Below are 25,114 nucleotides of genomic sequence, written 5' to 3' on the forward strand. Positions count from 1 at the left end.
TGACAGCAATTTCGTTATGGGCTCCAATAACCATATAACACGAGGTGGGCTGTGAGCTCGTCTACCTACCTATGCAATAAAAAATAAAAAAAACATGTGGTTGCGATCCTCAACAATGAGGGAACGATGAAGAAGAAGAACCTGTTACCAACTGATTTAAGGACGAAAGATAATAAATCGATACTTAGAAGTTTTTATTTGTGAAATCATGGCCGTGTGATTCTTGCCTGATTTTTGTTCCACCCTAGACGCAGGCTTGCAACCTCCCTCTTAAGTTATATAGTTACTACCTAGACTATCTAGTTGCAGAAAGCTGATATATTTTAAACTGAATTACGGATTCGTAAGCCCCTAAGTTCACTGAAGGTTTTTTTTATTAAAAATTTTTCACTTAATCATCAATTAGTATACCGATTCACTATTTTAAAAAAACCTACCTGTTTCCGTTATGAGCAAAACTATTGAGTTCCTCTTTGGAGATTAAGACAGATGTTGCACCAAGCCACATGAGGCTTCGATCTTCATTGAATTAACGACTTCAACATTCCTCATTATTAAGTCACTTCCAAAATCAGGGGCCGTAAAATAATTTTCAATTACGTTAAACCGACGCTGCTACATGTTGCTTACTAGAAATCTAAATAGTTGGCCGGGTTCAATTTGTGGAATTAATGCGGTCTGGTTAAGTTGTTTTCCGCTTGTGAGTGTTGGGTTTTCTCAGAATCTCACACCCGTGTATCTATATATTAATACGTGAAGCAAAAACTTTGTATCCCTTTTTACGAAAATTGCGCGAACGGAGGAGTATGAAATTTTCCTCACTTATAGAGAATATAGAGAAGAAGTGCACAATGCTAATATTTTTTTTAAATAATGCATAAAATATACATGAAATCAACAAAGAAAACATTACACACACTACATACCATGTATTTGACGCGCACACGCATGCATACTATTTATTGTCAAACTTTTGTTCTTGACGTCTGTTGTCAAATTGAGATTAAATATTGTTTGTCTTTGTTAATATTTTTTATAGTGTAGTCTTGGCGAAATTTGTGATTATAGAAGTATAGAATACAATAATAATAGTGTACAAACTTACAATTCCAATTAATTATAGTCGAATTTCGACTACTGCGGGACCTCTAGTTCGCCTAAATGCGCGTATATTACCGTTCGCAGCTACCAGGTTGGTTCATTGATATCATCAAATTTGCTGTGAATTTGGGCGTAACTGATAATGTACCTCGCTATCCATTTCTTATTTAGTCGGATATTCTGAATATTGTAATAGTCCGAATTAACACAAGATAAAATACTTGAAAATTTGGCCTTTCAGTTCATCTAACTATACTTGCAACTATACAATGTAATTATACTTGAGACCTTAGAGCTTATATCTTAAGGTGGGTGGCGCATTTACGTCGTAGATGTCTATGGACTCCAGTAACCACTTAACATCAAGTGGGCTGTGAGCTCGTCCACCCATCCAAGCAATAAAAAAAATCTGCTTCGCCCTTAATCTATGTTTGCTTTGACTCAAATTACAAATAGTTTACTATCACAACTTGTAACAATAAATTCTGATATTTAGGGCAACTTAACTTTGAAATACATTTCTTTTGTAGTTCTTAGATGCTAAGCTGATCTTCATCTGTCTTCCGTTGTTTATAACTTGAACGAGGTCACGCAGCAATTTGATTTCTCTTTTTGAGTTGTTTTTTTGTTCGAAGAGAAAGCGGTAAACAAAAATGGACCAACTAAAATGAAAATAAAAAAAATAAAGTTCAGAAAATACTATGATTTGAGGAATTTGATTCTTACATATCTAAATAAACTCATTGCTGATTTTGTACTAATAAAGATGTATTTAGCCGGAGCCTATAGTGTTCTTTGGAATGAGTATCACAGTTCATCTTAAAGAACGATTACCATAAGTTACTTTTTTAACCATAGATATTATGTGAATCTCAGCATCGACAGTTGTTGCCGCCGTGAGAGCAATGTTAGTAATTGTCAATATCGGTTGACTCGGTTGGAAAAGTTAGCCACTACATATTCTTTGAGGAATCCTATAAAATCTTACTTTGATTCGCGATTTGATGCAAATTGAATTTTTTTAACCCTAATTAACAAGAAACTCGTTATAATAATGTATAATATTAAAATGAATTGTTGTAAACTGTTGTGTAATTGTGGAACTTATATTTCTACTGTTATTCACAGTTGATGTTACGGAAATTGAAGTACCATTTGAGTCCCTTAAATGGAGGGCCCCGTTTTCTTATTCGAAGCGCCTTTCAAAAAGAAATCCTATTAAAGATTTTTATCATTGAGAAGTTGAAAAATGCTCAATATTTCTTTTGTAACCTAGTAATTTGATTTCGGAAATATTAAATATGTTTCGACTGGCGCAATTAATATTAAGATCTTAAGGAAAACGGTTTTGATAAAGTGCGCGGTGAGATGTTTCGGGTACAAGTTAGACTTTTTGAGGCATAAGATCGTTGAACTATTTCAAATTTTCAGGAGGCTAAGTCCTTGATTACCATAAATGGTTGATTAGATTTATTCAATAGCTAATTTACCCTCTGATACAGAAGGCGGCCACAGAGATAGATATGATAGTACAATAAAACGGTTAAGTTAAACATGAAGACAAGCATTTTGATACTTTTTCATGTATTGATAGAGCAAAAGCATTATAATCCTGAGGTGTGGATCGAAATATAGTATCTTCGTATTTAATGTGAGTGGCGACCAAATACTGGGAAATTATCACTTATTTTCTTTCGTAGACCATAAAGTAAAGTACCTACTAAATATCTTTATTCCTAAAGGTAAGTCGTTTTGCTAGCCTTCATGGCGCAATGATCTTTTCATATTTGCTACAAAGAAATCATCAATTGATTTGCAAATCATTCCCACAGTACATACATTCATCAATTTTAATATAACAATATTTTTTTAGGATACAAAATTGATGAAGTTAGCAAAAATCAATGCTTCCCAAAAACGAATGTAGATATGCCATAAAAGTTGGAGCCATAAAGCTCTCATGGGACCCATTAAAGGAATGCCCATAAAGAGGGACCATAAAACAAATCTGGAAAGCAATGTTGCAATTTCGAGGTTACTGTGTTTTTCCACACTTGTTTTTGAACATCATGCTTGTTAAAAATCATGACAATTTGGTAGCTAATAGTCGAGATGAAAATTTACAACATTAATATCTTTAAATTAATATGTACGTGAAGAAAAAACTTTGTACCCCTTTTTACGAAAATTGTGCGGTCGGAGTAGTATGAAATTCTCCACACTTATAGTTCATATTATCAGTGCAGAATGAGTGCAACCAATACATTAATTTTTCAGTGTACTTAAAAATCTGCGAAAAGTGTTCAAAGTTACCCAACTTGACTGTATTGTAATTGTTAATTTGTAAAGTCTTGCCAAACTGAGAATATATTAATATTGTTGGTCTTCAATATTATTTATCTATGGCCTTTGTGAAATTTGTTATTATAGAGGTCTAATCAAATCAAATCAAAAAAAAAATATTAAACATAAATGAAAGTACATACTTGTTGGGTTTTTGTTTTAAATAATTTCTGAATGTTCTTGCTTAATATTATTTCTAAACTTCTCAATTCGTTTTTTATTAATAGGAACAATCACAAGAGTATTTTTATCTTTAGAATTCATATTAGATTCAAAAGACACAAATTGTCCACTATGGTCTGATGTTAACTGATTAATAATATTTTTGTTAATCGGTGTTACATTTGTAAATATGTTATCTAAACATGTTGCCGATGTGGTCGTTATCCTAGTAGGCTCTAAAAATAAGTTTGGGAGGTTATATGACTTTAACAATGTTTTGAATATATTAGTGATATTTGTGTTTTCTAAAAGATTAATATTAAAATCACCACATACAAAAATTTGTTTATTAGAGACAGAAAGCTTTAGCAATACATCTTCCAAAATATTTAAAGAATCATATAACGCATCAGGAGGTCTGTGGACGCAGACAACGATGAGGTGCTCAAGCTCAACACAGGAAATTTCAATAATTCTCTCAACAGAGAGGGCCACTACATCCTTTCGTTCCTTACATTTCAAACATTGACCAACGAGAATCAGTGAGCCACCGCGACTAGCGTTCTCTCTGCAGAAGGAACTTGACAACTGGTGATCATTAAAATTAAACAATAATTCATAGTTTCTAAACCAGTGCTCAGTGACACAGAATACATTAATATTATGCATATTTAGAAACATTTCAATTTCTAGCTCTTTACCCATCATCCCTTGTAAATTTTGATGCACCAAATGGAATATGTTAATAATTGAAACGTTAACGTCTTTTGATGGGTATAGTCTCTAGTTGTTGTATTAATAGATTTATAATTGCAAGAGTGTGACACCTTTGTCTTACTAATTAATTTAAATTGGAAGCAGATTCCAAAGTCTTAAAACATGTCATATTTTTTTCCTGCTCAATAGAAGCAGGTATTTTTTTAGCTAAATTTATAGCTAGGATAGTCTATGATAGTCTTTATCAATTTACCCCTAATAATGTTCAAACTTATAATTTCAATTAATTATAGTCGAATTTCGACTACAGAATGACCACTAGTTGAAATTGGAATGTGAAAAGCGAAAGACATTCCAAATTATGCTATGTTGAATAATGAGATTTTAGTCAATGTGGTCTTCTTAAAAAAATGTTCTCGTCTGATTGACTGCCATGATTACCAAACCAGATCATCCCTTCTGGACACACATGTAACAACATGAACACCAAAGCTCATATCAAGATTTAAGGTGGAAATCTCAACCATACATTCAGCTTTTTTTCCCTACCTAAGACTTGAGAGGCTATTTCAGCTTCTCCTTGACGTGTGGGTGAGCTCACGGGGCTGTAACCGAGAGTGTTGCTAACACTAACCCTAGCAAGAGCACTGCTTCGCAGAATCTACCACCGGAACGGAAACGCGGCCCACGGAGAAGATCCGGCGAGAAACTCAGTGGGCTGTGTCTGTGGATTAATTCACTCGGACGGTGACCGGTGTTTATGGTACCTCAAAGCACAGTTAATGGATTGAGAGGGTCCGCAATGACGTGGGCGTCTTATAAGCCTAAATAAGTAGGTAACAATCGCTGTCTATTTCGACCGCGAAGCATCTGTTCGTTGGAATGATAAGACACAATAAAGTAATTATCTACCTTATGTCTTAAGGTGAACGGTGACATTTACGTGGCTGTTTAATGAACTCTGAAAGCCGAGCAACACACGTGACGCCCAAAAATAATAACGACAGCATTATGACAAAATCCTCTTTCTTATTTCAAATCCTCAAAAGAACAAAAAGAAAAAGCTCGAGTCTGGTTATTTAAGTCATTTATATGTCATTATTTAAAAGCGCGTCGAACCCTTATTGAAATGTAAACGGTCACGAAGGAGCTTATGAGCTTTTTATGGGTGGCTTTATGGGTTTTTATTTTGTATGACTAAGTTTTACACACCGTTATAAGGTAGTTGACGATTTAACTTTTTGACCGGTCATTAGATTTCGAGGCGTTTCGGTGGATTATTTTTTTTGATTTATTTGCTTGTTTTAATGAATAGGATTTGAATTTATTTGGTTTAGTAACGTGGCGCAGAATAGTACAATACCATCCCTTCTTTTGGTTGAACTAATAAGCGACTATAGAATTAATCGCGAAATGGGTAGTATCCCTCTGTTCTGACTGGTTCAATATTCATTGTGGTCGTAATTATACTACTGTCTATCTTATTTGTGTTATGAAGAGGGGACAGTCGACACGTGTGTAATAACCATGAACACCGGCCTGCCACATAACAGTATGTAATAATAATAGTTATTAATTGTTTATTTTCAAGGAAACTTGTAATAATAATAGTTATTAAGCATTTGTTTTCAAGGAAACTTGTTAAGCCACAGTCGGCGTATAGAGAAATAATTTACAGGGGCACGTTGTGAGGGGTGTCGGTTTTGTTTTATGCAGTAATGGATTAAAAATGTCTTTTTTTTTATTGCTTAGGTGGGTGGACGAGCTCACAGCCCACCTGGCGTTAAGTGGTTACTGGAGCCCATAGACATCTACAACGTAAATGCGCCACCCACCTTGAGATATAAGTTCTAAGGTCTCAGTATAGTTACAACGGCTACCCCACCCTTCAAACCGAAACGCATTACTGCTTCACGGCCACCATCGGCCCGATGTTAAATAGTTTGTGGTGCGCTGGATAGGTAATTGTATCTATGGACAATGGTAATCAGACACCATTACGTGGACAGTAATATATTCGTCTCATTTCGAAGGTAATTAATACCGGATTCATGTGATTAATTAAACACCAAAATAATAGTGTAATCTAAATAGTATTTCTAATCTGTTTCATAACATATTTTTAATAGATTAATTACTGATTTTTTAGAGCACTAATACACATGCTAATTGTATTATTAAAAGTACTTTTACGGACGCGAGATCAGACCGTAAAAGTAGTTTTGATTGATTTTACGACTTGCGAAACCTAAGATTATATCATACAATTGATGTTCTGTAAATGTAAACCAGTTTTAGCTAATTAGTGCGGCGCTAACGTGCACGATACTTGAGTGGTGCCGGCAGAAGATCAAGGCGTCAGTAATGAGAAACCCATTACTGTTTGGCATTGCCGATTCAAGAGCATTTCGGAGCGTAATTTTTGTTTTTTCTTATGATATGACTATGTCTTTTTTCTGCTTGGAATAAACATGATTAACTATGTATAGTATTAGGTATTTACGTGTGACAGGTGACTTGCACACACACACACATTTTTTTATTTATTTCTTGGAAACGAACACTTTAAAGTATCGTAAATATTATAGTAAATGAATATCCAATTGAACACTGAATAGTTCAAGGTAAAGACACATTTTGACTAGCATTTGTGGTACCTAAACATAAATTATTTCCGAGAACACGTAACAAAAAAAATTTAATAAACTTAAATTCATACTAATGAGTGTGTGAAACTGACCGCGTGTGGGATTATAAAAGTTGAAAAACACAACGTTGTTACTCTGTAATCCGATTTCAACTTCATCCGGCGGTAGCAAACAAAATCGCAAAGGAAACTTTTAATTTTGTTACACAGTCGTTTGTACGTGTTGTAAATTTCTTTGATATCTCTGTCGTATTAACGGGCTTATTGCTTTTGTTACACTACAACGTATTATCATTACGTGATTTTAGTTGTGGATACTGTATGTCAGCTTTAGTATTCTGGGCAGCTGTTGTAACTATACTGAGATCTTAGAACTTATATCTCAAGGTGGGTGGCGCATTTACGTTGTAGATATCTATAGGCTCCAGTAATCACTTAACACCAGGTGGGCTGTGAGGTCGTCCACACATTTAAGCAACAACAAAAAAAAGTGAGGGACGGAGCAATCTCACATTCACAACTGTTTGTGAAGAGCTCGGACGTACAAATTAAGCTGACGCGCGCCTATTAATTTGAAGTTGCGATAGCCTTTTTTTTTTTATTGCCCTTGTAGGCAGACGAGCATACGGCCCACCTGATGGTGAGTGGTTACCGTCGCCCATGGACTTCAGCAATGCCAGGCGCAGAGCGAAGCCGCTGCCTACCGCTTAATACTCTCCACAAGCCTCGTTTGAAGAAGGACATGTCATAGCGCTCGGGAAACACCGTGGAGGGAGCTCATTCCATAGCCGGATGGTACGTGGCAAAAAAGTCCTCTGGAAAATAAAAAAAAAATAAAAAAAATAGCCCACAAGATAAGTCATTCGGTGTACTCTTTTCGAACGATACGACTATACCAGCACTTAAATCCCGCAGGCAGCCACGAATTCTTTTAATGAAACGCAATTAACTTATTTTCACGAGTGACTTCATTGATGGAGGAATAGCATCGTGTTATGATAGGCAAACTCGCCACAAATTATAATTTGCGAAACTATTATTCAATTGGTACATAGAATTCATGTCCATAATAATATTCCACATCGAATTTAACAATAGCGAAGCATATTAGGTACATACTTTGTCATTTTCATTGACAGATAGATGTTTATAAAATATTCAGACTTAATGTACATTACGTTTCAAACAATAATAATTGAATATGCAATTTCGAAAAGGGCACATGTCGCATAATTTTGTCAAATACGTTTTTTGGAACGAAGTTCCTTACGGCAGGCTTGGAGGGGATAGGGATTTTTCTGCGCGACCGAACTGAAAAAAATGTGATAGTAAAACCGTAAGAAAAAATCCGTGGAAAAAAGTGCGTGGAATAAAACCGTTAAATGAGACGTGCGCAGGCGCGACAGTCGCATACACAAGCGAGTAGTGTATAATACCTTTCTCTTTCTCCCTCTTTCTTTTCGTTCTCTCATCCATTCTCTTTCTATTATTATTTTTATTTTTCTATGTAATTTTATGTTGTCAAACAAAAATAAAGAGACATATTTTGTTATTTTAGTTGATAATTTGAATTACGATGTTTTTTTATTTTAAGTAATTTATTATTTCCTAAAATACTGAATTTCCTAAATACTTTCTTGTACTTAAATAAAAACTAATCAGCAAAATTTAAGAGAAAAATCAAGAAAACCTAGATAAAATTGAGCACGTTTTTTTTTGCAATTTGTGTCGATTCTACATTAGCCGAAGGAACTTCGTTCCTACCTGGTGTCCCACGACACCACATAATTTCTTTTTTTTTATATAAATGTAGTTTTGAAGCTTACCTACACCCATTTTATAATAATTCCAGTAATTTTCAATTGCTAATAAACACTAAAATATATGTCAAAAGTTAATTTTTTAAATTTTACACTGCTTTAGAATATACTCAATTTTTTTTCATTTCCTGAACATTTTACATTTTCAGAGATGTGCCCTTTTCGAAATTGCATATTCAATTAAGCTGTTGCAAGCTTTTGATATGAAGTCTATGTGTAATTCTGTTGCAAACTAAAATAATGTAACAAAAACTAGTTCGATTTCATAATTACTGCTTTAATTATCATATCACGTCAAAACTTTCGCATCTAGCAACACCAGCACCTTTGTGTTGCCCGTTGACTCCTCGAGGCGTTCAAAGCTCGGCTCTGACTTTGAGGAAGTCTTGGAATAACTAAACCGTATGCGCTCTTTGTGAAATTTCTCGTCAGTGCACTTGCCGCTGTGTAGTTTAACGTGGGTTATTTAAATGAGGTTAGCGAGTTTTGGTGTTGCCAACTGCGAAAATCTGCCTAAGTGCAGGGACGTCAGGGACGCACTGTGGGATTTAAATTTTGTTTTCAGTGAATTTGCTATTCAATAACGTCTCTTATAGCACTAGCACTTCGTAATAAGTGTTACCGGCTAAAATATTTATTTCAAACCAATCAAAGGGTGTAAACAATGAGTTTCAGTATTCTGTTAGTACCAAGTTAATGCAAGAAAAAGTGGCCATATTATATTGAATCTATTGAATTTTGTCCATGAGCGTATTTCTCGAAGAGCAGGATGTTACTCTCCTACCCTTTGAAGCCGTGTCAGCAAATGGTCAGAGAACATCATTCAGCCTATTTCTGCTGTCATTTCTCAGTTATTTAAAAATACAATCAGATACATCCAGTGAATAAAATCTAATCTCTAATACCGTTTTTTATCTTCTACTGAGGTATTGGGCTCCAGATTGCAATTTTTAGATCAAAACTTCTTCAATACATTTGTTATAATAATATTATGTATGATTTTTATGTACAAATTGTATTTGTACTATTGTATTATGTACAAATGAATGTTCGTAAGTAAAAGGCGAATAATTTAAAAAAAAAATCGATATTTTCGATACAATTAATCGTAGTCAGAGCGGATCGTGATTTTAGTAGTTGTAATAGTAATCTTAAAAATGATCACATAAGGCTTATAGGTACCATACAATCGGAAAAGTGGATATCATTATAGCACTAACGAAACAGGCCTCTATAAATATATTGAATAAAACAAAGATGCTTCAGAGACAATTAATAACGTTAGACGAAGCCCTCGCTCGAGGAAATTTATTTAAGTGAAAAACAATTCGTTACAATTCTGCCGGCCACTTAACTGTTGAGGGTGGGTCGGTGGACTACATTATATAGTTTACTTTAGTATTTAATGGTGAGCATCATGAATATGTTTCTCCGTTTTGATAGATGAGTGTAGAATCTCTAGATCGTTTTGATAGACCCAAGACAAAGTGAAAAGATGTAGTGCTGAAGGACAAGAGAAAATGCAGTGTTACTGACGAGGACGTCGAAGGTAGAGCAAAGTGAAGGAGTAGAATGAGAAAAGCTGACCCCACCACTATGTGGGATAAATGGCTAGGAAGAGAGAGAGTTTTGATAGATGAGTACTGTTCTTTTTTTTAAATTAGTTATAGATGATTACGTACGAGGTTAAAGTCCTTCGAATCCTTCTGCCTAATATCTTAAATCATCTCGCGATGTTTACTTTATAATCCTATGGGTTCCAGTAAAGGCTACCAGAGCCCATAGATATCTAAACGCGATTTCCATCACCCACCCTGCGATAGGAGATTCAAGTGTCGAATGTAGCGTACGACAGAATGTCTAACGTATTGGTTACGGTTGTTACGGTAGGCAGCGGCTTGGCTTTGCCCCTGGCATCGCTGAGGTCTATGGGCGACGGTAACCACTCACCATCAGGTGGGCCGTATGCTCGTCTGCCTATACAAGGTCAATTAAAAAAAAAACGTAGCCTTTGGAGCACACAAGACAGTCCACTACGAGTGATCCAAATTAATAAATTGATCAATGTTATTTCGAATATAACTAAGTCTAGAATTTTGGTCAGAAACTTCAACTGTGCTATCGGTAATAAAGGTATCGAACTAGACAAGTCCAGCATCGATTCAAAACAAAGTTTTAACAAGTTGGATTTAACAGTACTAGAGGTCCCGCAGTAGTCGAAATTCGACTATAATTAATTGAAATTGTAAGTTTGTACACTATTATGATTGTATTTTATACTTCTATAATCACAAATTTCCCCAAGACTACACTATAAAAAATATTAACAAAGACAAACCATATTCTATTCTCAATTTGACAACAGACGTCAAGAACAAAAGTTTAACAATAAATAGTATGCATGCGTGTGTGCGTCAAATACATGGTATGTAGTGTGTGTAATGTTTTCCTTATTGATTTGATGTAACTTTTACGCATTATTTAAAAAAAATATTAGCATTGTGCACTTCTTCTCTATATTCTCTATAAGTGTGGAAAATTTCATACTCCTCCGCCCGCGCAATTTTCGTAAAAAGGGATACAAAGTTTTTGCTTCACGTATTAATATATAGATGCTGTATTCAATAGTAGTATTGTTGTTACAAAAAGCGCCTAAGTGATTTATGGATAGAGCCCTTTCGTTTCAAATGTGTTCGGTAATATGTCAAGCGCTAATTAGAACTATTATTATGCACATTAGCGAGTCATTATTTATTATTATTAAACCGTGTATATTGTTTAAGCACTTAATGTAAAAAATTAGAGCACGAAAGAAAACCTTAAGTTTTCTAGAAGGTTCCGGGAAGTTCTAATGCGCTCCCGTTGGGTTACGCGTGAGTTATAAGCGGAAGCGGGTTGTATCGAAGTTTTATTTTTCAAGTCCGAGCGAAAAAAGAAAAGAGGAGATACAAAAGACCACTGTTCACTGACTTGATTGACTCGATGGTGCAGCCCTGACTGTTGCGCCTAGGGTCATGTGATGAACAGGTTTGTTTGCTCTTTGTATGGGTGCTTATTATCTATATATGTATGTCGGAGACGGTCATTAGTTTTGTAGCTAAATAAAACGCAGCACGATTGCGGCATCAGAACTCAGCTAACTTCGTGCTACGACACAGCCTAGTCGATGGAGGTGCGTAGACGCCATCACACTTACCAACCAGCCTTCTTGAAGAGTGGTGTCTCCGTCCTAAGAACTGTCATTCGCTTTTGCTTGCTAACGTCAAGAGAAGATTTCTACATTGTTCTAAGACAACAAACGTGATTGGTGTACCTACTCAATATTTCTCTTAGCTCGATCACCCTATTCGCCCCTACGATGTCTGACGATGGTGTCAATAACTGTGGCTTCCCCAACATGTATATATTAAAACATATATATAAGTAGGTTTATCGTCTCTGGTACCCATAGCAGTAAACTCTAAATTGAGGCCGGAAGACCGTGCGTGCTTTGTTCCCAGTTATTATTATTATATTATTATTTAAAAACGTTACCTCGACAATTCCTTGACTCCATTCGGTAAGATTTCAGGAAATCGGTATTACTATGTCGACTTTGAGACAGATAGCCGAGAACGCGGAGGAAGTTAAGGTAAGGTTTTCGCATTCTAAAATTTTAGTGAAAGAATACAGCAGTAACCGAGTAATGTTGCGAACAATAGGGCAGCAAAATAAAAATGTGCCAGTGATCACACAAACTAGTTTTATGACCTTCTTATTGTATAGACCGGTGGATGAGCTCACAGCCCACCTGGTGCTACTTGATCCCAAAGACAGCACAGCAAATTACTAACGAAAAACTTAGAACAGAATCGTTAAGTTCATGAACTAGTTTCTCATCTAATTTATATCAAGTTAATTCCGAATGAGAGAAAAACACACGCATAAATCAAAATATAAAAGTTTGGGATCCGAATATCTTATGACAACTGTATCAAGAAGTTTTTCCACGTAAATAAAGCGTATGTCTAGACGAATTTCTTTTCTATGTAGAACTAATGAAAAAACTACAAACTAAGTTCCATTTAGTTTTCTCTGATTTTTTTCTATTTCTCTATAAACTTCGAAGTTTTAGATAAATACATTTAAAATATTTAAATCGGTTACCACTGGTTGATGTAATTATTTACAATCGAATACATACCTTTGACACATACATATATACTGAGGCACGGCTACGAAAAACATAAAAATAATCTACGTTTGTATTTTGGTTTTCACATTGACTTAATGTAACCAGATCTCCCTTTGGCAAGACACTGCCCATCAGAAATGCGTTTGATTGGCAACCGCGTGGTAGAAGAAGACCTGGTCGCCTTGTACGAGAGCGAAATGAGGACTGCCGACGTGACCTGGAGTGATGTCTAGGAGCAAGCACAGGACCGGGTCAAGTGGAGACAACTTGTGAGGGCCCTAAGTACCCTAGGACTACAGCAACAACAACAACATTTTGTTTTTCCATTAATGACTGAAGGTGTTTAAGGGCTAGCTAGCTACTCTAAAGTGACTACAGCGCCCATAGACAAGTCACAACTGTGATATATAACGGCTTCTCTGACCCGTAAAACTGGAACATCTGATTCCTTCGCGGTCGTAATAGACAGAATGGCTATATTTACACGGAAAAACTTATACCTATCACCAGTAGATGACACTTGTTTATTGTAGTTGTCAATACGTTGATATTATACTTTATTACAGTACGCTGATCTTATACTCAGAAAATGTTGCTACCTATTCCTATTCTTCAACCCACAAGAAGAACAAAAAAAGATTGGTGGTGCTATGTACGAGTATGTACATGATACCATGACCCTGCCTATTTCTGACATGAAGCAGTCATCGCTGTTTCGAAACATGGTCAAGCCTCACGCAACGCAAATTGACGTCGGCCTCATGTCTCAAATGTTCGACATCGTTTTTTCCCGAAAATTTCCGCATCTCTCCAATCCCCTTTACCACTCGCTTCATTTATTTAGTAGGTGCGTGTCATGATAAGATCACAAACTTTCGGCGAAGTTTATCTCCCTTGGGTGTCACCGTTTTCCTTTATATTACATCTTGTCGGGTGTCACAACGGCGGAAATGATATGGGAGGGAGAAGGGAATTATGAAAATGCTATCATTGGATATAACGAAATTTATGATACCATTCGGGTGTTGATTTTGGACGAAAAGGCTTGTGAGGAAACCAAAAAGATTATGCCTGATAGATGGTGCCTATTGTCGAGTTTGTGCGTCCTGGATTTAGGGACAAATACCACCTTTGCATTAGCTTTTAAAGTTTTTTTTCTGCAGCAAACATTACAAAAAAACAAAACGGAGCGGAGTAGTAATGAGACAAAGGGCAAAAGTCTAAGTGACTACAAGGAACTAATTGAACAAGCCACTCCCTTAATTATTTTGGAAACGGGACCATTGAGTTAACTGGCACCTTAATACTCTAGAAGATTAATTTAGCATCTTCAGAGAATTTGTTGTCACTGGCTAATTAATAGGGGATACTATAGTTCGAACAGCGTAGGTTGGTCTTGATGTGAACTGACGACCCGAAGGTTTCGGGAATTCGCTCGATGCGATCAGCGCAGAACCGGACATTATAACCTCTTTAGCTACCAGCGAATATATAGGAGAGAAAAATGTCGAGTCTTAGAAGAGGCCTTTATCTAGCTGACAATGCTGATGATAATGACGGAATTCATGTAAATCAAAAGCACAGCCAGTCGCTTTTTATCGCCAAGGACACTTTTAAAGAAAAAGTACTTACTGCGAAAACATCAAGGAACTTATTCGTAAAAGGATCCTGTTCCAGGTAGGGAAAACTCGAATTGAAATGTTGAGCATACAAAAACAGAACACTATGAACGATTAAATAAACTTTAGATTTGAACACACTTAAAAATATCTGTACGAGAAGAGCTCACTTCTTGAAGTTTTAACAAGTTTCCGCCGCTGATACAGGCTGTTTAATTTGGATCGAGTTCAGTATCGCTCGACGCTTTTCATTTCGGATAATGGGTGAGTATGGAAGTTTGGTTAAATTAAAAAATATAAATATAATTAGGTACAACAATGAATGTGAAATTTAAAAGTCGGTTTCTAGCTTTGCAATATGCATATTAGCTTGTGAGCATGAGCTTGTCTCTTTTCGATGGGTATAGAAAAGAAGACCGTGTTTAACGATGGATAGTATTAGTAAAGTCTAGTAGACTGCTTGTTTTTGTATTCGATTCGTGCTTACGATCTAAGTGATGATAAGGGTTCATTGGTAATTATAGAAGTAGTAATATCGCCGCCCATATTGCAGCATAAGTTGTATTTCTCAATGGTAATCCAATACTTTTTTTTTCAGACCGAATGCACGTATCTAATAAAGAAAGGGTAAGCATCCATGTTGGTTTAGAAAATCAGGAACATGAGGGGCGGGGGAAAAAGAATTTGGCATTGAGTTATGAGGAGAAGATATTGGTTCTACGGTGCAGTCACGGAGTTAAAGTCCTAGTGGCCGGACCTGAATAAGCTATTATCAATGTAAGATCCTCTGACTGTAGACATTTAGGCTAATGTGCTAGGGACGACGGTAACCTTATATCGAAACACGTATAATTCAAAGTCGCATAACTAAAATATTTCGAACTAGTCAACCCGAGATACTCCATTTTAAATATCGCTAACTGTATGAAATAGAATATAGTGAGGTTGATGGCACTATTACCAAAACCTTTCTTAAAGACCAAGTTTCAACACAATCAAAACTATTACTTAAGGAACGCATAAAAGGCAAACGCACGTTCAAAAAATTGGGATTTTATTTAGATAGAGATAAGCCCAATAGCTTGGTTTGATCAAATCCGCACCACACTAGGGATCCCATCCCACGAAGCCCTTCATGCGGGCAATGATCGGAGGCGCTGGAGGGACATTGCTGGGCACGACCCTCAGTAGTGAAGAAACGACGCGAGGGCATGCCCAATAGTGTGACAGAATCGTTTATTGGCGCACCAATGAGTGAATATCGAGAAATCATAGTACAGCTGGCATTAAATGGTTAACAAAATCTATAGTCAGTAAGCGACGTGAGATCGAAATCTCAATTGTTCTGTATATCAGCTCCGTTCCTTTAAATTGGGACGCATAACCGCTCTACGGCAAAAATTGGCAGGATGTGTGTTTAGTTGTGTGGGCTTATAAAACTATTACCACAATAATATATTAATACACAAATTTAAAGAGGACCGGAATTTAATTCGTCGAAGGAATCGTCATCGTCATTAGAAAAACTTATACCTGTTAGCGGGGTTTGAACGCTGGCATAGGGTTTCGATACCAGTATCTCCGCCATCTTATCCTTTAGGCCACGGCGATTTCAAATATTTATCATACCTACAAGATCAGTGAACTATATCGAAGAAGTAAAAGACTATTTTTATTACTAAATAACTTGGAACAAATCACTCACGGTCATTCGGCTCCAATTTAGGATTCCTCATGTAATGGGTACCAGAGACAGACATAGACACTTATAAACATTTTTAAAATAAAGACCGATATATATAACTAGCGGCTCGCTCTAGCTTCGCTCGGATCTTTAACAAAAATTTCAACGATATTTGACGTTGTTTTCTTTTTTAAAATAAAATAACACTTATTGCGGCGCAACTATAATAGTTAGACATATGCTGTTCCGACACTTTTTGTAAATAATAATGTATTTTACAAAGTCGTAGTACGTTATTTTATTCTATCATCAATAGTTTTCGCAGGGCACGCGATGTAAAGAATATTTTAGGTATTTTTTTTTTACAATTTGGGTTACATTATTGGAGTTTTAGTAAGGAACCGTAATTTTTTTTCAATTATAGCCTATGTCACTCGGGAATAGTGTAGCTTTCCAAGCAGTGAAATAATTTTTCAAATCGGTTCAGTAGTTTTGGAGCCTATTCAATTCAAACAAACAAACAAATGTTTCCTCTTTATAATATTAGTATAGATAAATACCCAGACAAAACGCAAACAAACCTGTTCATCACACGAATGTTTGCCCTATGTGAGAATCGAACCCTTGACCCTTGGCGCAACAGTCAGGGTCGCTAACTACGGCACCATCATATAATAAAGTCTTTGTCTAACCTAATATGTATTTACTTACGTTAAACAACGACTGCTATTTGTATTTGGTAATGTTACCCTATCCCTTCCATAAGCGTATGTGATAAAAAATCATTCATCAGTCCCTTTAGCAGAACGTCTGAAAATCAAACAACCTAAGGCAATACAGTAATTAAAATCAACCCAGTTTCAATACGAGGTAAACTTGTTAGTTTAGGATCTACAATTTGATAGTCAAAACGTTATAAATATTCATTGAATTCAGAAATTTTCATCACTATGTAGTAGGGCCTTGTTAGATAGTTTATACTACTAACATCTATAATAAAGGTTTGATTTAGTTCCTTGCTCTCGTGATTCATACTGACTCGATTTTTGTTTTTTGTTTTTGTTGATGGAATTTTTGGAACTATAGAATCCGATATCTGACCGACTGACGTTTTTATAGTATTTAAAAAAAGTAAAAATACAAATCCTGCCAATTTTTGCCGTGACACAGTAATGCGTTTCGGTTTAAAGGGTGGGGTAGCTGTTGTATTGAAAACTGATATTGAGAACTCATGTTTCAAGGTGAGTGGCGGCATTTACGTTTGTTGATGTCTATAGGCTCCGGTAACCACTTAACGCCAGGTTAGCCGTGAACTCGTTCACCCGTCTTAGCAATAAAGAAGAAGAAAAATGGCATGAAACGAGATAAGAAAACTTAATTAATTTAAGACCTAAATCAATTTGGATGAAAATAGATGGGATGGGATAAAATAAAGTCTTAGTATTATAAAATGGCGGTTATTTATTAAGACCTTTTCCAGTGGACATTTTGGAAGAACTTGAGAAACTATCTCCAGCGGAATTGTTTCGTTTTCCCACATTTGTGCAATTTTACATACCATAAAAAGTTAACAAGCTTATTTATTATCCATTTAAACCAGAAGAAACATAAAAAAAATAAAAAATTATAATTCATACAATTTCGCTCCTCGCGTTCCCAACAAAACGTCTTGCAGGAGCTCACTCAACTGACTCAATTGACATTACTATGTACCCCACGCAACAATCACAACCATATGAAACCTGCATTGACATTGACGTTTTATAAATTTGACAACTGACAGGCTGATTGTTTTGACGAATGTCGGATTATGCAATCTCATGTTGTAAATTACGCGCGTTTATATACTTATATACGAGGGATAGATACATACATATTATTTTGATACATCTTCTACGAGTAGGCTCTAAAATCCACTAGCTTACGCGAGGCTCATAACAGTATCGTGTTTTAATATCAGAATCACATATATAGATTTTTTCCATTAATACTTTTATACGGACTAGAGTTCGCCCGATGATTAAAATTTGAAGATAATAATAAACGCTTCAAGATTTAGATTAATTTGGTCAAAAAACCAGTGATAAAACTGTATTTATCTTTGATTTTTTTAAAGTGTTTATTGTTTTTTTTTTTGATAGCACTAAATATCGCTAAGCTCCAAAAAAAAAATTGATCAACAACGAAGAGTATAGTGTTAACTTTTTTATCTTTGCCTATTTAAAGATCTTTTTATCTCATAGCATCATAACATCTGTTTAGCTTCGGTTACAGCCATCTGCTACTGTAGCTCTACGTAAAGTTACGTATACACAGATGCTTTGTGAATGTTTAAACTCGTAATGCTATCCACTATTCAGGTACATTGCGAGCTCTCATGGTTATGTATCACCATTCTACCGGTTTTAACTATGCAGCAGCTATGCCAGTGTGAAGGGTGGGACTTTGTACCAAATTAAGAGCGCACATCTCTAAATTTGTGGCGGCATATACGCTGTGATGCCTCTTATCCCGGTGAAGTCGTCGTGGCCTAACGGATAAGACGTCCGGTGCATTCGTGTTAAAGCGATGCACCGGTGTTCGAATCCCGCAGGCGGGTACCAATTTTTCTGATGAAATACGTACTTAACAAATGTTCACGATTGACTTCCACGGTGAAGGAATAACATTGTGTAATAAAAATGAAACCCGCAAAATTATAATTTGCGTAATTACTGGTGGTAGGACCTCTTGTGAGTCCGCGCCGGTAGGCACCACCGCCCTGCCTATTTCTGCCGTGAAGCAGTAATGCGTTTCGGTTTGAAGGGTGGGGCAGCCGTTGTAACTATACTGAGACCTCAGAACTTATATCTCAAGGTGAGTGGCGCATTTACGTAATACATGTCTATGAGCTCCAGTGACCACTAAACACCAGGTGTGCTGTGAGCTCGTCCACCCATCAAAGCAATAAAAAAAAGAGCAATGATCATCTCATCCAGTCCACTTAAATACAGCGGACCATGTTTTGCAATAAACAAACAATGAATAGCTGTAAAATGTTGAATTCAAATACCTATATAATATACTAATAATCCGTCACCTAATGTTTTCGAGTGAAGCACCAAAAACTACTTCCATCATGGGGCCTGTGCAATTAAATGAAGGCCACGAAATGTAGATATTTGTCTAATTACTGACAGGAGCACGTATCGCGGGCTGTATGGGCTTATTATGTCGGAGTGGAGACCGTTATCACGCTCGTGGCTTGCCGAGAAAATATAACCCACTAAGTCTCTCGCCGAATCTTCTCAGTGGGTCGCGATTTTGATCCGGTGGTAGATTCAGCGAAGCACTACCCTTGCTAGGGCTAATGTTAACAAATTTCCAGGTGGTAGGACCGCTTATGAGTCCGCACGGGTAGGTACCACCACCCCGCCTATTTTTGCCCTGAAGCGTAATGCGTTTCGGTTTGAAGGGTGAGGTAGCCGTTGTAACTATACTTGAGACCTTAGAACTTATATCTCAAAGTGGGTGGCACATTTACGTTGTAGATGTCTATGGGCTCCAGTAACCACTTAACACCAGGTGAGCTATGAGCTCGTCCACCCATCTAAGCAATAAAAAAAAATTGTAGTCAAGTGCTAATTCAAAATTGTTATCAGTTAAATTCTATATTCAGAAATCTAGAATCAGTATAAGCACACTATCTTCATAGTATTCTCTTCGGTTTTCGGTGAGTATTGCACATAATTAAAATTATAATACTTTTACGGGTTAATGTCACGTTTTTTTCCTGTTGCAATTATATCATTTCCAAAGCTTTTAATACTCGTTCTCGTGATCATAAACGACTGACAATATCACAATATCTTTGTTAAATATGAATCCATCGCGAATTGTTCAAGATAAAATTTATATCATAACTGAATAGAAAAATTAAGATAGAATTAAAACTAAAACTAGCAATTGTAGTTGAAACTAAAACACATTTCGGTCAAAACAACGAAATGAATAAAAAAAAGAAAAATATAACATGGACAAATCGAGTTTTGACGAACAGAATTATAAAGGATAGTTGTAAATTAATAGGGATTTAACTCTTATTGTAATACGACATAAAATAATGACCACCGAATTAATTAGCTAATCATCAATTAATAAAATTATTATTAAATTAATTAAAGCAAAATAATTCAATAATTTCGCATTCGATTAGATTATAATTTGCTTGTCCCACAAGTTTCCATTGATAGCAAATCAGTTCTAGACCTGAAATTTATTCAATCAAAACAAATTTGGTCACTTTATTAATTAATTTCGTGAAACGATTTACTATTGCACAACAAGTCATTAGGAAATAAATGTTTTTTAAATAAAACATCGAACGAAATTTACTAAAACCGCAAGTAATCGTTTATCAGGATCTTTAAAACAACTATTATTATTGTTAGTAAACATATTTATATTATCGAATAAAAATTTGTTTTTAACAACCTTAGAAACAACACACAAAATAAACCCAACCCCAAAATAACACAAATCAAAATCTCTGCTATTCACGAAAATATCGAATACGGAACTGTTAGTATTAGCGTGTTTACTATTTCACAATGACGCATAGTTATCAAAAACAACCTATCTGAAATCACGGTAATTTCCTCTATGCGCCAATGATTAAATGTAACGACACCGACATAAAAAAAACACACACACACAGCACGCTCAAAGTAAACGAGAACTTACCATTTTTCTGACATCAAAGAGTCCGTCGTACGATCCTCCAGAACACACAACACATCATTTGACGTCACTCATACGGAAATCACAGCATTTCATACAAAAAGCACATACACCGCCAGAACTGTGTTGATTGGACTCGCGGACCGCTACGTAGACACTCTACGGAGTCCGCTACGAAACTGCCGCTACGGCGCCCGAGGGCGGCCGACGGTCGGCGGAAACAGCCGAACGGCGCTCGGGAGCCGGGCGAATTTCGCTCAGTCTTTCATATTTTATATCGGTCGGGGAGAAGCGGAATTACGGGGTTTTCTCGTGTAGGTTTTATAGCGTAACGGGACTGGGTGGCATTCTATTTTTGAAAAGTATTTTTTAAGTTGTCAGCGCAAAGCAGCAGGCTTTGGAAGTTTTCAGCTTTCTTCGAGCCACAGATTTAGCTTATACAGAGATGAGACACCTATTTTAAATTAGTGGTTTTTCTCTTATTCGGTATACAATAAACGATCTTAACATAAATTGATTAGTAACTTAAATCGGCCTCAAACAATTTCCACATAACGTAAGCACAAAACTTAGCTACAGCTAAGCTTAGTAATAGCTGTAACAGTGCATCACGCTTAAGCGCACAATAACCATTTACTGGGCTTTGGGCTTAACGCTAATTTATAAATTTCACACAGATTATTAATAAAACTAAATATGGATTTCGTTCAATTTCAGTAAAACATTTTAATACAAGTTATTTTTAAACCAATAAATTTCAATAAATTCATTTACGTTCATCAGCTATGCTTTTGATCCGGGAATAATTTTAAGGCAGTTTTTTATCGGGTACAAATTGTAATTCGATCCGTAAACAACATGGGATTGGGCCGCAGAACCGGATAACGCCGAGCCCACTTGCTAGCTACCTTTTTCCGCCACTCACAAATCACGCATTACAGTTTGAAGTATTGCAGTTATATGATCCAATTTCGACTTACGTCCCAAAGTAGGAAAGGTATTCAAGTTGTTATAATATGCCAAATGGTCTACAGTAGCAATTAAGCAACAAATAGACTGAACTAATACACATAGTTTTTTTTTTTTTTTTAAACAGTATTTTCTCATAAAAAAAAAAAAAAAAACGTAGTATATTATATGAGTTCAAAGGCAATACACACAGTGCATGTCTGCAATATACTTATAGACACCAAACATACAAAAAAAAATATGTTGATGCTAAAACGTCGAGGAGTTACGATCCAGATTTTAAAATTATCTGCCAAACTCCTTGACCATTGCTTACTATCAAATCCAATGCTCGTCAACCTATTGAATCAATTGTGTACATAAAAAAAATGTCTGTCTAAAACTGAACTGAATTTAAAATATATTCGTGTAAAAGAAAAATTTGATTAAATTTTCTTAAAGAGAAACCCTATATTGAATAAAAGCCAATAAGCAATGACCAGATGTGGGGTATATTTATTAAAACAAATTTATTAAGGCATGTTTTAAAACAACGGTAAATGGAGAATTTGACCTCACATCACGTAGTGGAAGAAGTGGAATTTACATCATCACTTGTGGGTAGCAACTTAACTATGCTCCTGTCATCACCGATGTCAATAACTGAAAGTTGAAATCTTATATTGTCATGCTTTTTTTTTATTGCTCTTGTAGGCAGGCGAGCATACGGCCCACCTGATGGTGAGTGGTTACCGTCACCCATCGACTTCAGCAATGCCAGGGGCAGAACCAAGTCGCTGCCTACCGCTTAATACTCTGCCAGTGCAAAAGCAGCCATTTATTCCTGGTTAACTTTCTTTACCTGGTGACCTAGCACTGAACCACTGACTTTTGTAACACAGGTTTTCCTAGCATAAAAGTCAGGGAATATTGTTATTGTATACCTCATAAAAAAGCCATGTATATTATTATACTAGTGTTAAGAATTTTTGTACGTGTTTGTATTTTAAGAGGCTTGAAAAAATATATATATTAAATATATATATTAAATATATTAAATATTTATTCCTTTTTGAAGATTATACTACTCTGTATTACAACTTCGATTTCATGTTTCAAAGTCGACGGTATCAACACATTGTCACATCTGCTACAGAATGCAAATCAATTAATTAAATAATTACTTATTAACTTACAATGAGACTTTAATGTTATGATATCAGTAGATCCACACCGAGATAATAAATGATTAACTTCAGTTCTCATCCACAACCGCTTATACTAACACACTCATAATTAAACAGAGAAACAGAGTTTGATTCGCTGGTTGTTGTCAAGCCGGTAATTAAATAGGTTTTTACATTAAACAACTGTATTTTAACTATGTTTATATCGAAGTAAATTCAATTATAATTTCATTGGAAAATGCAGTACACTCAAACAATTCAGAATTATACATACTTCTGTATATATTCCCAAAAATTATATACATAATATATAAAGTATATAAATATAAACAAATGAAGCTACCGTTCACTGCTCGTAAAACGCTGTTCAAGACACATGCGTGTTGATAATGCAGGCTATTCGGAGACAATGCCAGTTGTTCTCCTGAAAATAATTGGATACATTTTCTCTAATGACGTCTTTGTTGAATTTTTGGCAATTTATGCTTTTCTTAGTTTTCCTGTTTGTGACTATTTATTTGTTTCTTAATAAATGATTTTGATATTGTAATAAGTTTATGTTATCATCTATTTTTTCATCTTTATCTTTTGACTTTCCTTCGTTCCGAGTCGGGTTCAGTTCATCATCTTTGTTGAAGATGTCTGGTATTCGGGGACTAGGTCATACTTTTTTCTCGTATCTGTTACCCGTCGAATCAACATTAGAGAAAATTTTACAGTTAGCTTGGGTTGGTTAAAAGTGTGAGTTGATTGAAATTTTAAAATAATAATAATAATACATTTGAAACCACTATGTTGAAAAATAAAACCTAAATGACACATCATCATCTCATCTATGCAGTGTAAAAGTAAAAAAGAACTTAATACAATTTAACTACAAATACTATTATAATAAATGCCTTATTCAAAAAATGTCTCATATAAATCTACGTAGCAAGATTCATTATTTATATTCAGTTTTCTTTCTATGATGATATAATCTTTCTTCGCTGATAGATTTCCTAAAATATCGTTATTTAGTTTTTTTTAGTCAAGTACGCTCTGAACTATTCCGTCAAATACAGTTCAGTCGGGAGAAAATAAAATTCTCCCTCGGGCTGCGTTTGCATTTGACGAGGATAATAGGTGAAAAAAGAAAACTACGCAGATGAAGGAATTTTTAATATTTAATCACAAAACTGTAACGGAATTTAATATCAAAATCGTTTTTCTCAATCGAAATTTGAGATACTCTTCTATATAGAACATTACAAAAATGATTTAAAAAAAATAAAAAAATTGAGCTATCCACCCCTAATACGAGTATATGAACTTGACTGCTGTCAAGAGGACCGATATTGTGGAAGGTTTTGCGACAGAGCCCTAAGAATTTTGACGCTACAATGTCTATGACGACAACTTTTACCGCATCCTCCTAACAATTTTTTTTTGTAGGAAATGATTTGCGATGCGATTTAAATGGTGGGAAGTCTAAGAGAAGCTAGTACAGGGAACACAGGCTAGGGCGCAATTTAAACCCGCTCAGGTAGGTACCATCATGTTACATATTTTTGTCGCGAAGCCATCAGTCGTTTCAGTTCCAAGGGCAGGACAGCTGTTCTCCAATATAATTGGGACAACGACCTCTTGCCTTAAGATGGGTTGTTGCAGTCACGTTGTCATGTCTATAGGTCTATAGATTACCATAAAGATATCATTTAGGGTTTTTTTTATTGCTTAGATGGGTGGACGAGCTTACGGCCTACCTGATGTTAAGTGATTACCAGAGGCCATGGGCATCTACAACGTAAATGCCGCCACTCACGTTGAGACATGAGTTAAAGTCTCACTTTTAACAGTACAACCGCCGCCCCGCCCTTCAAACCGAAACGCATTATTGCTTCACGGCAGAAATAGACAAGGTGGTGGAACCTACCCTTGTGGACTCAAAAGTTGTCCGACCACCAGTAATTACGCAAATTATAATTTTGCGGGTTTAATTTTTATTACACGA

The 25,114-nt window shown here is 35.7% G+C and overlaps 1 protein-coding gene across 2 annotated transcripts in view; it reads right to left on the reverse strand.

Annotated features, from left to right (window-relative positions):
* LOC114252718 (zwei Ig domain protein zig-8) overlaps positions 1-21,173 on the reverse strand; it is a 280,444-nt gene extending 259,271 nt beyond the window's left edge. The window contains exon 1 of one of the 2 annotated variants that reach the window (XM_089735509.1): positions 20,990-21,173. Coding sequence is in view for 1 of the 2 variants with exons in the window: in XM_028187321.2 (XP_028043122.1) it covers positions 20,990-20,992 (3 nt within the window). In the remaining variant the exon portion in view is untranslated. The remainder of the gene's footprint in view (positions 1-20,989) is intronic. The other variant, XM_028187321.2, reaches the window with a different exon arrangement.
* Positions 21,174-25,114: the final 3,941 nt, after the last annotated feature.

The sequence above is a fragment of the Bombyx mandarina genome, chromosome 19 (genome assembly GCF_030267445.1).
Source record: "Bombyx mandarina strain Sakado chromosome 19, ASM3026744v2".
NCBI classification, from domain to species: Eukaryota; Metazoa; Arthropoda; class Insecta; order Lepidoptera; family Bombycidae; genus Bombyx; species Bombyx mandarina.